At 32.7% G+C, this 16,492-nt stretch overlaps 2 protein-coding genes across 3 annotated transcripts; one reads left to right on the forward strand and one right to left on the reverse strand.

Annotated features, from left to right (window-relative positions):
* Positions 1 to 633: 633 nt before the first annotated feature.
* Positions 634 to 5,040, reverse strand: LOC111006758 (uncharacterized). Its single transcript, XM_022278848.2, has 4 exons — positions 4,728 to 5,040; positions 4,361 to 4,537; positions 1,811 to 3,346; positions 634 to 1,034 (listed from the first exon to the last, which is right to left on the reverse strand). Exons 1-4 carry the CDS (start codon positions 4,743 to 4,745, stop codon positions 1,002 to 1,004), a joined length of 1,764 nt encoding a protein of 587 aa, XP_022134540.1. The 5' UTR covers positions 4,746 to 5,040; the 3' UTR covers positions 634 to 1,001.
* Positions 5,041 to 12,975: 7,935 nt separating this feature from the next.
* Positions 12,976 to 16,067, forward strand: LOC111006380 (Leucine-rich repeat protein kinase family protein). Of its 2 annotated transcripts, none has more exons than XM_088122454.1 (2): positions 12,976 to 15,001; positions 15,871 to 16,067. In XM_088122454.1, the coding sequence occupies exon 1, from the start codon at positions 13,124 to 13,126 to the stop codon at positions 14,933 to 14,935; it is 1,812 nt and encodes a 603-aa protein (XP_087978580.1). In that variant the 5' UTR covers positions 12,976 to 13,123; the 3' UTR covers positions 14,936 to 15,001; positions 15,871 to 16,067. The 2 variants fall into 2 exon arrangements, with proteins under 2 accessions (XP_087978580.1, XP_022133975.1); XM_022278283.2 differs by lacking the exon at positions 15,871 to 16,067 and adding an exon at positions 15,518 to 15,856.
* The last annotated feature ends 425 nt before the right edge of the window (positions 16,068 to 16,492 follow it).

Consider the following 16,492-nt stretch of genomic DNA (forward strand, 5'->3'; position numbering starts at 1 on the left):
CTTTTGAAAGTTCAGAAATAGACATTAAGATAATTCATGAACCAAAGTGGTTATTTGTTTGAAGTTCAAAAACTGAAATTGAAATAGACGTTTCAAAAGTTTCGGGGATCAAAATGAAAAAAAAGCTGAAAGGGACCAAAATAAAATTTAAACCAAATTTGCACATGGGAGTGTTGAATGTTAAAATGACAACTATATGGGCTCATGACAGAACAAGAACAAGATTCTGACACCAGTTTTCCTCCTGCAGGTTTTTCACAAACATAGAGGTACCGATCAATATTTCAAACCATAGAATTCAGACAAGTTATTTGAGCGGTAAATAAAAATTTAACCTCTCTCTCAGTCAGTAACAGTACCAACATTTCTAATTCAAAGAAAGAAAAAGATAACATCCCTTGTATCAATAGAATGTTAAATCTCAACCGAATCTTGTAAGAAGGAAATAAGGGAGTGAAAAAGAAAAACTATACAAAGGATCCAATGTGTATGGGAAAGTGAAAAATCACCTGCAAAAGATCTCACTTCCTTCTTTTGGGTAATAAAAAGTCTCACCTTTCACCAGTGGTAAAAACAGTGTTATGTCAATGCTAAGTTGAGATAATGATAGAAGAGAACAGCAATTCAGAAAGGTAGAAATCAAAACTCAGAAGGATGCTTGCTTCAAAACCATGTTATTGTTACAGTACATAGATCATCACAAAATGACCCTACATGTCTCATTTCACAACATCAGCACATTGAAGCTGAAAATCACTCCTAGTTTTTCTTTTTCTCTTCCTATAAATTAAATGAAATATTAGAAAGCAAAAACTATTTGATAAAGACACAAGTAAAACTGCACAAAATAATTTCACTTCACTCTCTCACTAAATGAAGCTAAACACCAACCTGTGGATTCTTTGGAAAAGTAAAAACATATCCTGGGAGGGCCGACGTGCTTGATGGCAAATCATATCCAGGTTCTGATTGTGTTGAAGGGCGAAAATAAATCACCATGATCACGACCATCTTTTTCCAGACAAAGATACTAGCTGCAGGAAAAAGGTAAAAAGTTCAGAAGATTGGACTAAAGCCGTGATGGTTTTAACCAACCAAATGATGTGAAGCTCATCAAGTGCCTAGCTACACAACTGTTCTGAAGCTCATGGAAATTGCTAGCAACGTATTCAACATCAGAGTCCTACTAAAATTATAGTAGAAAAAGAAATTCTCCAAACAAGTTACTTCAAATCTCCGCATTGAGGTTTTCTACTTGAATGTTAAAAACTTAGAACTCTCGGGGGGCATTTAAGGTAAGCTAAGGGTGTGGGATTCATTGTTTTGATTTCTGTAGTCGAATCTATATTTAGTCTATAGGTTTATTTACTCCAACCTCCTAGTTTGTTAGTCCTACAAATTGAGTAAATTCCAAACTCAGCATCTAAGTATAGGTTATACACATGTAATCTGCTATTAACTATACATACCCAAACTTACCAACCGCCCTTTAAGAACAGTTTAGAATCACGTGATTGCTTTTCCCATCCGGTTTGAACTTCAAAAATTAACGACTGAATGATTAATACTGCTCAACCAAAAAGCTGAGTTGGGCTAATGTCAGAAGCAAATATCGAACACAATTAATGCATCAGTCCTGGATTCCTGACTATTTCCTTCTTAAAAAAAATCACCATGTAACAACATCCGGATTCTGCAGGCTAAAACAACTACAGGTTTTATTTTCAATTCTATATGAATCAAAGCATCGCATTTGAGTTCATCTTCATTACAAGTATGATAGTGCTAAGGAGGGAAATGTTTAACAAACCTGACGAGCAACTTGAGACAACTGTCGCCTCTCACTTGATGATTCTCTGGTCAAGTTAGACCTCTTGAGCTCTGGTTCACATTTTAGTTTCTCACGCAACCTCCTTTTTCCCTTGCTCTTTCCAGGAGAAATATTTTCATCAGAAATGCTCATGGCTTCCCTCTTGCGTTTGCTTTGTATGGTACATTTGAGAGACATTTTCTCGTCTACTAGGCAAGGAGAGCAATTTGTAACTTCACATATTTGCTCATATTTTGTATTAGTGTTCATTTCAGAGTTCAATTCAGAACTTGGAAAGATCAAATTTCTTATTTCACCACTTTCTTGTTTCACTGACAATGCCATCATTTCTCTCTTACTGTTTGCTGAATTCTGGAAAATTCTGGATCTATTGACCTTAGTACTGGCAGTAACACTAGTAGACACTGATGTAGGATCAACATAACTTCTAGTTGATGTCAGTCCTGGATCCAAGCAGGTTAATTGCTTCATCTTGCGTTGATGCTTAGTAACGTTGGAATGACCTTCACCAGATCTCCCACTATCGTTGTCTAGATTAATGGAAGCATTACATGGAGAAAGGACAAAAGACTTATCACAAGGCTTGATTGACTGATCAGGTGAGTGACCATTTAAATTCCCTCCTTTCATGTTCCCTTTTAGTTGTCCTCCATAAGAATTTCCATTCACATCTTTGTAACTGTCAACATTATACTCCTCCGACAAACAAGAATTTTGGGTTACATTCCCACTATCAGCCATCAGAGAGGGTGGAGTATATCCATTTTTACCAGATCTCACATTACCATCTTTCAAATATGGCTTGCAAAGGGAAACGACGCATGATGGATGATGAGGTTTCATGAATTGACTACCATGTAACCTGCAAGAGTCTGTTTTACATTTTTCAAATTGGGACGCCCTTCTTAACGTATGAAGCTTTACAGACCTCTTTAACACTGCACCATGCACATTCTTCCCTGTATCTGTCTTTCCAGTTATAGTAGGTTCATTTTCTTCAAGGACTTGCCTACGTTGTACATCAATACCGAGAGGTAATCTATAATCCAGGAAATTTCTTCTTGATGAACGAGTTCTCTGGGTGCATCTCTTACTACATAATTCACGCTCCTTGGTCCTCGCTTCTGTGGAGGTAGAGTCAGAATCATGAGAATAGACAATGTCCTCTGGAGAAACAGGTGACCGTTTGCCAGACTTTGGCACACTATCATCTGTTGCATGGGCTATCTGTTTGATCTTTGTGTTCCTCAAATTAGAAGACACTGTTTGCATTTCTGATGAGGATGGACTAGATGTATCTGGCTCAAGGGTAGACTTACTGGAGAGAGTAATCTTATTCATAATCTTCCCTTTGAAAGGCTGCATTTTGTCTTTCTTCTCCTTCTCCAAATCGTATAGGGCTTCTTTCAACTGTATTCTAAGATCTGTTATTACATCCTCTGCCTCATGAAGTTGGGCTTCAAGTTCTTCAACTTTTCTCCTCTGGCATAATGATGCTACTTCTGATTCATGCATCTGCAAAGGAGAATGTTATATCCATTGGGATGAAACAGGAAAGAACAGTTAGAAATGGCACCACTAAATCATATATGTGGAACTCTAGCCATTTGTAACCACATTAGAAAACCAGATTCGCACTGGGGAAAGATCCTTAAATCATAGATGTAGAACTCTAGCCATTTGTAAGAAACTATAATCCTGAAAACATGAAATTTCATGTCACCTTATGAAATGGGTTTGCTGGATGTAGTTAGATTAGTAATTCCAAAGGCATGAAATTTAATTATGAGAACGATAATGCAGAAGAATCCAATTCCGTTCTGCTTTTAGATGCCGTCAACTTTAACTATCTGATACCACTGATGGTTCTGGGGTAGTAGCTATAGGATGTGTGCAGTAGGATAATTAACAAATTCCAATGTAGCCATATTTTTTTAAATGAACTCACAAGCGACACATGAACACAGAAACCTTCATAACTGAAGAAAATGAAGTATAACAGTTCAAGGATATGATGAACAATCGCATAACAAGTAAACATCCCGACCCAATAAGGGGTTCAATAAAATATATATGTAGAAGAAACATCAGCAGAATTCATTCTTACTTCCGTCAGTTCGAAGTTGGATTCTAATGTGCTCTGGCTAATAAAGGTATTCCCCCCGAACAGTTCAGTCAGAAACTTATACATTTATAACAATGACATCTTAGTTTTTGGAAATTGTAAAGAGCATTGTCTCTCTACAATCAAAGTGGCCAAATAACCATTGTATAACATTTCCGAGAAATAAAGACGAAGAACAGCTCATTCCATGGTAGAATTTTACAGTACAACTACAATGTAGAAAAGCTAATTTTGCCATCAAGCCATCGGAAACAAACGACAATAGAATGAGCCCATCCATAAGAGGCACTGATAGAACTAACAAATGCATAGCAATTAACACAACCAACCACAACCAATTAATGAGTTTTGAGAATGAATGAGAAAGAAGAGGAAGAAAGTGAAGATAATGCTGAAAAAAGTACCTTAGAATCGATCATTTTCTTCAAGCGAAGGAGCATTTTAAGTGCCTCATCCTTGACAGAACAAAGTTCCTGCTGGAAACGAAGAGCTTTCCGCTCGGATACCATCACACGAGCCGCTGCCTCCTTCACCGTGTTAAGAATTATGTCAGCGTAAGCCTTTTGGAGCGCCACCATTTTCTGCAACACTCAAAGTGAATCAAATGACCAAAAATCCGATACTTTCAAGCACAAAACAAAAGGGATTCCAAGTTTCCAACACATCAAACATTCCCAAATCAGGAATCAGAAAAAAAAAAGTATGATCACATCAGAAGAGATGTGTAATTTCTGGGTAAGCAGATAGACAAAATGCTGTACTGAGAAGTACCTGGGCTTCGTCCTCCATGGCTGAATAAAACTTCGAGCTCAGATTATTAGCCAAATGGAGCAGAAGGAGAAGTGAAGATCAACCGAACTTCAACTTTGAATTCGAATCTCTTCGCATTACCACCAAATTTTGCCCTCTCTTTGAGGTTTGAATTTGCGAGATTTGTGTTTGTTTCTTCAGCAGGCGGGGGTGGCGGTTTGGGCGAATTTCGGCGGGCGAGCAGTTTCTGTTACGACAAAGGAGGGCTACAAAACGACGACGTACGAGGCGGTGGCTTCGTTCGAAACGGTGCCGTTGCGCCAGCATTCAGATCCCCGTTTTCAGAGGCGCGCATAAAAGAACTTTGTGGGACCCATGAGGAGAATAATGTGTGAAGTGTGAACGGTACTTTTGGCTTTTTTTAATTTTTAATTTTCATTATTATTATTTTTTTCCTTCTCTCTTTTTTTCTTTCAGAGCGCGGTTCCATAGCGCTCTCCTCCCGAATTTCAAATTTTGAAACGAGGCCGTTCGTTGTAGGTCCATATGATATATATAACATAATTTAATTTCAACGGGTAACCTTTTTTTTTTTTGTTTTCCTATTCTATTTCAATTGAAACTTCCATATTTTCTTTTGATATTTATACTTATAAATACATTTTTTTTATTCTTGCATCTAATAAAAATTAAATACAATAAATTTCTACAGAGTTACCATTTTCTTTTCGATTCCTGAATTTTAGTGCTTATTTTATTTTAGCCCTTATATTTTGAAAATTTTTGTTTTAGTTCCTGAATTGTATAAAAAATATGTATATATATATATATTAATTTTATATAAATCATTTAGTTAAAAATTTCCCAAATTAATTTAACATATATTTGTGCAAACGCCGTCATATTATCTGGTATTTCAGAATGTCCAGGAAAAATGGGCTCCTACCCTATGAAGGCCTAATCAGACCCTTTTTATCACCCATATTTTGACCATAAACCCATCTTTATATCTCCTCGCTGATCATAACATATTTATGAGAATTTACACCAGGTCTCTATTTGTCACCCCATCTCGAAAAATGGTCAAATATTCTCGATAATAAAAAAAATTTCATTTGTATTTTTCTAACTATTTTACAAGTCTGTTTTGACCCTTTCTATGTTTTGTTATTGTTTTTAAAATAAAAATATCTTAACTTCTATTATCTTCGAGATTGTATCTCTCTTTGCTTTTAGAAAACTATTATTGCTATAAATTTGCTTATATACGTTGAGACAGAATTCATCAAATTTAAGGAGACAACACACCAAGAGATGAACAGAGCGGAAACCAGGGAGACAGGTCTTGTTAGCCAATTTGACAAATTGACAGAATACATAATCAAGTGAGAGAACAACGATAGGGGTGACGCTAGTGATAGAGTTGGTTGCAAGTGTGGCGAAAAGGAAGGAGACCTATATGCTAAGCTTCTATGGATCGTGCATCTTTTTTGTACTTTATATTTTTATATTAATTATTCAAAAAAATATATCTTATTTGTTTATAAAACTGAAAGTTGTTTAGCCATCTTTTGAAATTACCTATTTTAAATGACTATATTTATTGTTATCCAAATATTTATCATTATTATCTCTTAAATCAAATTAATAGATTAGACACATATTACTATTTTAAAAGTGGATGATTTTTCATTTCCTTCTCTATAATTTTTTTTAACTCTTTAACCAAATAATACCATGGTTGATAAGAATCGTGGCCACATGGAAAAAACCTAACGAGAGTTAAAAAGTTTCGCTTTATTAATGGAGACTTTCAAGATCCTCACCCCTACATGTTGTACTAAAAAAATGGAGACTTTCACATCCTTTGGTGTATGATTATTTATAAGATTTAAAAGCTTTTCTCTTGGAAAGGAAAAAACTTCAAAATATAAGTCAATTTTTTAAAGGAAAAAAATAAAAAATGTATTACTATTTGAAATTTAGCAAGAACTCAAGTCTAATTTTTTAAAGAAAAATAAAAACCATATTAAATACAATACGAAAAATTAGGCCTAATTTTTGAAAATATAAAACAAGACGAAAACATGTTTTTCGCAAGTAATTAAGGGACAAGTCAAGCTTCGAAGGATGCCTTTTTCCCATGCATCTTCCAAAATCTCAAATTTCATGAGAACTATTTAATAAATTGTTAGAAATATTCTGAAATGAATTAAAATTAATTATAGTTGGAATGGTGAAATTGAATAGGGAGGTGTGACTAACTATACTATATAATGATGTCCTCGTTGACTAAGCTTGAGGAATACAGCCGTTGCCAATATCATATATCTTGACTTTAAAATAGGGCGAAAAAAGAGGCTCTTTTACTTTCCATTATGGATTAATTATGTGACATCATAAGCAATTAAGTATTTGATTTAAATCATACTTTAGAAATTTTAGGTTTACTTCTTTAAATTTTCAAATATTTTATTTCAGTTTATAAACTTTAGATAAAAATTATTTTAAACTTTTTATTATTAATTTTTTTAATAAAGTGTTTAACAAAAGCTGAGTAAGAGCATATTTTATGTTTATTTATTATCCAACAGGTCTTGAGCATTAAAATATTTAAAAATTCTAGAAACTAAAATAAGATATTTGAAATTTGAGAGACTAAATTAGAACCTTGAAGAATTAAATAAATTTAAAAATTTAATAATAAAATAGAATTTAAAAAAAATAAAATATGCTCTTTGATTGTGGGAACAAAGTCTCATATTGGTTGGGAGAAGAGAAGATTCGTGTATATATATATAAATAAAAGTGCAGGACGACTCTATTTATATTATAACTATTTGGGTGAAACAAAAAATAAAACCTTGAGGATTTATATCCAAAGTGGACAATATCATATTATTATAGAAATATGGAGAGTTTGTTGTACTTAACGTGTCTATTACTATTATTAATTTGTTTTTAAATGGTGTGAGTTAATTTTGAACTTAGATTATGTTAGAGATTATTAGATAATGTTACGTGAATTATTATTAGATTTAGATTAGGATATAGTTTAGAATTAAATTTCCTATTTGAATTATTATGATGGATTATATTGGTATAAATAGGTTAATGATTTGTATTTTAATCATTATTAGGAATTTTATTAATATAAATAGATTAATGATGTGTATTTGAACCCATTCCATTCAAGTTTGTTATTTTCTATATTTTCTTAATTCTTTCTTAGAAAACAAATTTAACTCATTTTTATAAAAGATAATTCTTTAATGAAAGTATCTTTGAAAAAGAGATTTAGATTTGCTACGCCTTAAGAATTCCATTGACGAGGAAGAATTTGAAAGTTTTGATACTTCTAAACTAAATGGGAAAAAAAGTCACTTGAAATCATGACGAGTTGACAAATTCATAAAAAGTACTGTTGAGGTAGAAAATAAAAAATCCGAATAAACTTACGTTTAGAAAGCACTTTTTTTAAAGAAATCTAAGTGGATGATCACCGAAAGTTAAGAGAATAAATTAAATAGTTATATGTCGATCAAAGTCATGAGTTCGAATCTCCATTTTCATATATTTTTGTACTAAATTTTTTTAGTACAATATGTATGGGTGAGGATCAAACTCACAACCTCTTGGTTGGAGATTATGCCAATTATCACTGAACTACGTACGTTTTGACATTAATAAATTCTTAACGGTATAAACCTGTAATAATGGTAACAAATAAGACAGTAAAATTAATGGGTCAATAACTTCATTATTAGGCACGCGTTCTTCTTTATTAAAATAAATACACCTTTTTCCCATCTTTTCGAACACAAGCACCGAGGTGCTATCTTAGATACTCTATTCAATTAAAATAAATAAAATAATATATGTATAGATTTTTTTTTTTTAACTACAGTATATGTATGGATTACGTAATTGAATATTGCTAAGAAAGAATACCTATCATACAGTAATACTTGATATTTTTTCTTTTAAAATCGTAAAGATCAATTCAAAATTTCAGGATGATTTTTTTAATTCAATAATTGTAAGAGTAAATATTAGTTAGAAGATTTGAAGGATGAAAGAATTTGTCTTTCCTTTCTTTCTTTTTTTTTTTTTTAATTTTAGTTAAAAGCTAGTCAAATAAATTAATTTTAATAGATTATGTCAATATTAGTTCGTTCGATTAGTTTACATATTAATGAATAACATATACTTAATAAGATTTATACTTTCTTTCTCATATTTATAATTACTTTTCGAGTTGTTATTTTTTCAATATTTAATTCTTCATATACTATATTTGCTTAAGCTCGTTCAAATTGTACAGTAAACTTTTTACGGTAAATTTTTTTAGAACGTTGTTTTTTTGTAGCAAATTTAGAGAGAGTTATTAAATGTTGGGATGGATTTCCAAACTTTCTCTTTGATTTTAAAAAATTCTATAAATACGGTGAATACAATTTAACATAATAAAATAGTTTTTAGTCATTTTTATTTAATCTTAAAAAGATAAATTCAGAAAAGTGTGTTAACCACTTAACCTTCTTTATTACGGCAGCCTGGTAATGAGATTGGATTAAATTGCATTTTAGCTCCCATGTGTTGATTTTATTTTCAACAATTCAGCCTACGATTTTAATTTTTAAAATTTAAATTAGAATTTGAAAATATTGATAATAAGATAAAGAAATACATTAGTGGGAGGAGAGACTATAAGCTTAATTTTTAAAAATATAAAATTAATTTCACATAGGAAGTAATCTTTTATACTTATTCTCTAAGTTCAGTGTTCCTTGATTCAAATTAATTGTGGTTGCATTGTCACATGAATTAAATGGATTTTATCTATTTTGCACTTCAAACAACATTTAGCCCTAGAGTTTAAAAAATATATATACAAAAATTTAGCCCTAACATTTTTCCCCCACCAAAATAATACCTTAAAACCCAACCAAAATTTCAAATTTCTATTTTATATTGAAAAAATGTCACTTCTAAAAATTCGTAAAACACTTTGTCGCAATTGTTTTTTTCCCCCTTAACTCTTTAATGATGATAAAGACGCATAATCTACTTTCACTTAAAAGACAGATAATTAATAGGAAAAATTCTAAGGCACTATCTTTGTTCTATTTTTAATTCTTTCCGATTTTATTATTTTAATCCATGTATTTTCGGAGGGCTTATTTTGTTCTCTATAATTTCAAAAAGCGACCATTTGAGTTTACTCATTTTTATTTATATCTCATTTATTTCAATCATAATTCTAATTTCACCAATTAAATTTTTTGAAATATAACAATAAATTTGTATTTAAGGATTTCAATTGTATATACAATTTATGTTAAAATTTTACAAAATAGACATAAAATTGGTCACGTGTTAAAATTACAGGTACCAAAACAGACGTTATGGAAGTACATAGAGATTCAAAATGAAAAAAGTTGAAAGCATTAGAAATCAAAACCTAAAGTATAGAACCAAAAAATAGTATTTAAACCAAACTTTAAAAAATATAGAGTTGAAATTGAAACTAAAGTAAAAGCATAAGAATTATCTACGTGTTAATTTTCTTTTTACTGTACCAAGTTAGCCTGTACCTTTATGCTCCTCCGTTACCAATATTTTTTATTATTCCCAAACAGAAATGTGACTCGCGTCATAAAATCCAAGTGCATCTTTCTGGAGGAAAATGTGATGTTGTGGTTGGTTTCTTGTTGAATTCCACATTGATTATTGCCATTGTTCCCATGTCCATTGTCATCAAGTGGAACACAAGCAAGTTGGTCTGTCTCTTTGTTTCTTTGGGTTTCTTACTTTATCAAATTTGACCCATCTCAATGTTGGGAAACTATATTTTAAAATGTTTCAAATCAAACCAATTTAACAAGCTGAAATATTATCACATTTAATAAAAATAATGCATGGTATAAAAAATATAGTGAAGGGAATAGTCAGTACTTGAAATCAAGGCATGTGTACTGTAGCATATTTGTTTCTCATTGCTGCTTAGGCTAAAAACAACCATTCATTTTTGGATATGTCTATAGTTGCTAGACAAAATCGTCTTGTGTGTGATCACTGTTCATGCTCTAATTACAATGAACTTGAGAGTTCTAAGGAAAAAAAAAAACTTGAACAAAAGAAAACAGACAAAAGACGTTTGTGTTTGGTCGTGATAACTAATTCATGATATATAAGACAACCATATGTACACTTAATTAATTCAACGTATGTAAGTTTTTTTAGTACAACAATCTCAAGAGAATAATTCTAGTGACTAGAATACATAAATTATCACATCACTAATATCAAACTGTGTCTAAGTTTATCATGAATATAATAATTGTGCTCCACCAGTATGTACGCATATATTAGAGAACTTTGTGTTCAACAACCTATAGGAATATCTATACATGAAAATTAACCTATGTTTATCCTATATAATCTTGTTTAGTTTGATCTATATTTTATACAATGTTCATAAGTTTACAACATGCTTGTCTTATATAAATAAGACAGATAGAAAAATATGAAGTCGTGACTTTGCTATGATTTTTTTTAGTACAACGAGTGGGGGTGGATTCAAAATCGTGACCCTTTTGATTAGAGACATATGCTAATTATCGTTTTGTTAAACTCATGTTGGCTACTTTACTATGTTAATTAAGTTACAATAAGTGGAGGCGGAGAGATTTGAACTCATGACCAATTACCACAACTTCACCATGATTAATTAAGTTACATCTCATCAAGTGATTGGTCAGTGAATAAAAAAATATAACTTTCTTTAACTTAAAATAAGAGATTTAGTAAAGTCCAAAAAGAAATAAGAACATAAAGCATCAATTGTTCCCTGGCCTAATTAACTAATTATGGAACATCATTGAATGTTAACTGAGATCAATGACTAATATTGAAGAGGAATATTATTTGGCATAATCATAATTAGCTCCCACAAAGAAAATCTTTCATTTAAGTCAATACATCGAATTGCATCTTAATTATTTTTAAAACCACAAAAATTCAATTAAAACTTAAAAAGAAGTACAATAAAGTAAGAAATATGTTAAACGTAAAAATACAAAAAAAAAAAAAAAGTGTGGGTGATATTTATTTTGAATAGTTTATTGAAAGGAGCTAAAATAAAGAGAATAAATTCTAATAGGGTAAAACAAGGGGCAAGATGGCAAAAGGAAATGTGTGTGGGCCCCGACAGACACAGCCCACTGGTCAAAATTCCCTGATGGATCCCTCTTAGTCAAACCGTTTGTCATCATATTCAATTCATCTCTATTTTAGCTTCATTTCTAGTTATTTTCCCTATCATTTCTTTGTATTTTCTCTTTCATTCAATTACAATAACTAGTTCAATTAGCTGGGATATTAAAAGGTAAAAATTAAATATTTAAGTATTTATAGATTAATAGTATATTTTTCTGACTATCATTAAAATTCTGTCCTATATTTTTAAACAATTATATAATTATCAAATTTTTATGGGTGGTAACTATGAAGATAAGTAATTGTCAAAAAAAAAATCTTTTTAATTTATAATATTTTAGATTCGTTGACGATATATGTCAATTACCACTAAATTGTACTCGTTTTTTTTTGCAATATTTTTTCAAATTAGTCTCTATTTAATTCTCAAATTTTTTAATATTACAATTTAAATTCTAAAGTTCACAAATAGATTTAAATGCTTTATGGTTAGTTTTTTGTTATGTCTAGTAAGGAACGGATTAGATTTAAAAAAATTGATCGGGATTGTAACTGTATTTAATTTATTTAGTTAACTGCTGTACCGTGTTGCCGTATTTTATCAAATCGTGTTAAAAATAACAACATAGAACAAAGAAAGTAACCAATCAAAAAATATAGGAGAAGAAGTTGTAATTTAAGTTATTTAACCCTTTTTTTTTAAAGCTTTCAGTTCTTTCTGTTTTAAATAAGAAATTTATTTTCCGGGTGGAACCGCCTATTTTATGGTACCCAGTAGTCAATGCCTCGAAGGATGTCTTCCCCTTTTTACCTGTACACAGTCGAATCTCTTCATTTATTTAGACAACTCTCTTTGCTAAACTAGCCTCTATTTTTCAAAATCTCTCTTTTACTCCCCATTCTTTCTCTTTCCAAAATTGTCCTTGAAGTAAAGTTCTGAAGGATTATGGTAATGGAGAGAGGAGAGGAACTTGAGAAAAGTGAATAAGGGCATTTTGGTAAAAAGGTTGGTCTTTTTGTCTTTAAATTATTCGAGTTGAACATTTATCAAAAACAAGAAAAAGGAAGAAGGAGAAGAACATTCATGTGAGGAGGCCAAAAAGGAGACCCTCCATTCCGGCTTTTGGAGCCTCCACAATCATTTCGAAGACTCTGATTTTTCTTTTTTGTTTTTGTTTTTGTTTTTATTTTTCGCCATGAAGATCTCCAACTTCTTCCTCACATGGGTCGCTCTGAATCTTCATGTTCTTCGCTTTTTTGCTTCTGCATCTTCTGCGGCAGTTGCAGAAGACGACATAAAGTGCCTCCGCGGCGTTAAGAATTCGCTTGATGATCCTCTGGGAAAGCTCAGCTCATGGGATTTCAAGAACACCTCCGTCGGCAACCTCTGCAAGAAATTCGTCGGCCTCTCCTGCTGGAACGATCAGGAGAATCGCATTCTCAGCCTTGAGCTTCGAGATATGCAGCTCGCCGGTACGATTTCCGGGGACTTGCAGTACTGTGTTAGCCTGCAGAAACTGGATCTGTCCGGCAATAGCTTCTCCGGCCCGATCCCGCCGCATATTTGTAAGTGGCTTCCCTATTTGGTTACCTTGGATTTGTCCAACAACCACTTTTCCGGCCCTATTCCGTCTGATCTTGCCGGATGTTCTTATCTGAATTCGTTGATTTTGTCTAACAATGAGCTTTCCGGGACAATACCAGTTGAGCTTTCGAATTTGGGTAGGCTTAGCAAATTTTCTGTTGCAAATAATCAACTCACGGGTACGATTCCCTCATTTTTTGATAAGTTTGGGAAGGAAGATTTTGATGGGAACAGTGACCTATGTGGGGGGCCTGTTGGATCCAAGTGTGGTGGATTGAGCAAGAAGAATCTTGCGATTATTTTAGCTGCGGGTGTGTTTGGGGCTGCGGCTTCTCTGTTGTTAGGTTTTGGATTGTGGTGGTGGTATCACTCAAGAATGAGAATGAAGAAGACATTTGGGGACGGGCTTTGTGGGGATTGGACTGATAGATTGAGAGCCTATAAGCTTGTTCAAGTTTCCTTGTTTCAAAAGCCTCTTGTAAAAGTTAAATTGGCTGATTTGATGGCTGCTACTAACAATTTCAATCCTGAAAATATAATTGTTTCTTCTAGAACTGGGACTACTTATAGAGCTGTTCTACCAGATGGTTCTGTGCTCGCCATAAAGCGGCTCAATACCTGCAAGCTCGGCGAGAAGCTGTTTCAAAAGGAGATGAACCGGTTAGGATCGATAAGGCACCCGAATTTGACCCCCCTTTTGGGGTTCTGTGTTGTAGAAGAGGAAAAGCTCTTGGTTTATAAGTATATGTCTAATGGGACTTTGTTCTCTCTGTTACATGGAAATGTCGAGATATTGGACTGGCCAACTCGGTTTAGGATCGGTTTGGGAGCGGCAAGGGGTCTTGCTTGGCTTCACCATGGATACGACCCTCCATTCATGCATCAAAACATATGTTCTAGTGTAATTCTTGTGGATGAAGACTATGATGCTAGGATCATGGATTTTGGATTGGCAAGGTTGATGGCCACGGATTCTCACGACAGTAGTTTTGTCAATGGAGATTTAGGGGAACTCGGTTACATTGCACCCGAATATCCGAGCACCATGGTTGCTTCTCTAAAAGGAGATGTTTATGGATTTGGGGTTGTGCTTTTGGAGCTGATCACTGGGCAAAAACCTCTAGAAGTCACCAAAGCAGAGGAAGGTTATAAAGGCAACTTGGTGGATTGGGTTAATCAGCTAAGTAGTTCGGGTCAAATTAAGGATGTTATCGATAAAAATCTTTGTGGAAAAGAGAACGACGAGGAAATCTTACAGTTTCTGAAAATTACAATGAACTGCGTCGTTCCTCGGCCCCGGGACAGGTGGTCTATGTATCAGGTTTATCAGTCAATGAAGACAATGGCTAAAGACTACAGTTTCTCTGAACCAGATGATGAGTTCCCACTTTTGTTCGGCAAGGGAGATAACGAACCCATGTAGCTCCATAGAAGTATATGGTGGATGCAAAAACATGAAATAGAGGACTTGGGATTTCTACATCTTCTGGTGAGTTTTCAATGGCCCCTTAATGTAAATCATGTTGACTCCCGTAAAAAAAAATTTGTTTCCACATTTGTTTCGTATGGCTGTATGATTCAAATAAACCCGGATTAGACTGTAGGTTCTTGGATTCAAAAGTAACTTATCTATTATCCTTTCTTTCAATGTCGCACTGCCTCTATAGAGATACCATGTTTCCGAACAAAAGAGCGAAACGATAGCACATGAAATTGGCTTTCCTCTCATGCGAATACCGACATTTCTCCTACTGCTCGATGCCTTGTATGTGTGATTTATAAGCTAAGCTTCATTATTGTTTATTGCTATGTGATAAATGACCATCAATGACTCTGAATAGCTGAGAATATTTCTGACTTCCCCTCCCATGAGATGTCTTAGAGAAGTCGATTACCGAGATATATCGTTGCCTCGCCAATTATAATGATATCATTATTTCATTTCTATGTGGTACCCTCATTATTTTGTATGATATGTATTTGATCCTTGCATTGAAATATGTAGGTTAAAACTTGTTAGGATGTATATCATCTATGTTAAGGAGCCACTGAAAGATCAAATTTTGGTGTCTTCTTTCTTCTATGATCTGCACAAATGCTGCTCTGGTTTTTCTCACCAGGTGCTAATGGCTACTTGTTTCGATATCGACTACTCTCGAACCGTGCTTATCTTCGGTTGCTTCTGTATAAATATATAAATAAATAAATAAATAAATATATATATCACTATATGTATTTAGAAGTGAAAAATGTCTGCTTCTCATCCTGTCAATTGTCTTGATGAGTTAGGCATTGACTTTGAAACTTTCAAATTCTGAATTTGTTGTCTGTATGATTATTATTATTAATCTTTTGCAGGCTAAATGGTTCTTTTCAACCGTTGTGCACTCACAAATTCTCTCTCTCTCTCTCTCTCAAGCTGGTCAAAGTCAACACCACACAGCTAATTTTCATACTTATGAATCCTGGAAATTCCTGGTTTGAAAATTTTTCCAAAATACGTGTCCTGAATTGTTGCTATGTTAAAAGTATATTTGATAATGGTTTTGTTTTCAGTTTTATGTTTTTAAAAATTGGATTTATTTACTAATAACCTTTTTGTTTGGTAATCTACTTCTAATGATGTCTTTAAAATCTTAGTTAAGGAGTACCATTTTAATCATAGTTTTGTTTTTTAGTCTTGATTTTAAAATTCAAGTTCCTTTGTTATCATAATCCCACTTTTAAAAGTGTTTTTAAGTTTTTAAATAAAATTTATGATAGCTTTCAAAAGAGAAGATTCCTTTTTTAACAGAAAACTATGAACAAAAGAAAGTTTTATCTTAAAATTTTGAATTTAATTAAGATTTATCGTTAATAATAGTAGATAGAACAAATGTGAGAATAAACATCAATTAATTCTTATTATAATTGTAAAACGTTAATATTTAAGTAGATTGTTAATTATTAATTACACAAAATAAATTGTCTTGAACCTTAA

The sequence above is a fragment of the Momordica charantia genome (genome assembly GCF_013281855.1).
Source record: "Momordica charantia cultivar OHB3-1 chromosome 4 unlocalized genomic scaffold, Mcharantia_2.0 BLBB01000004.1, whole genome shotgun sequence".
NCBI classification, from domain to species: domain Eukaryota; kingdom Viridiplantae; phylum Streptophyta; class Magnoliopsida; order Cucurbitales; family Cucurbitaceae; genus Momordica; species Momordica charantia.

Excerpts from the sequence above, each read along its gene's own strand:
- LOC111006380 (XM_088122454.1), top strand. The coding sequence starts at position 13,124 with ATGAAGATCTCCAACTTCTTCCTCACATGGGTCGCTCTGAATCTTCAT.
- LOC111006758 (XM_022278848.2), bottom strand. Across the intron at positions 3,347-4,360 it reads AGAAAATGATCGATTCTAAG|ATGCATGAATCAGAAGTAGC; the intron begins GTACTTTTTTCA and ends TCTCCTTTGCAG. Across the intron at positions 1,035-1,810 it reads TGTCTCAAGTTGCTCGTCAG|CTAGTATCTTTGTCTGGAAA; the intron begins GTTTGTTAAACA and ends TTTTTCCTGCAG.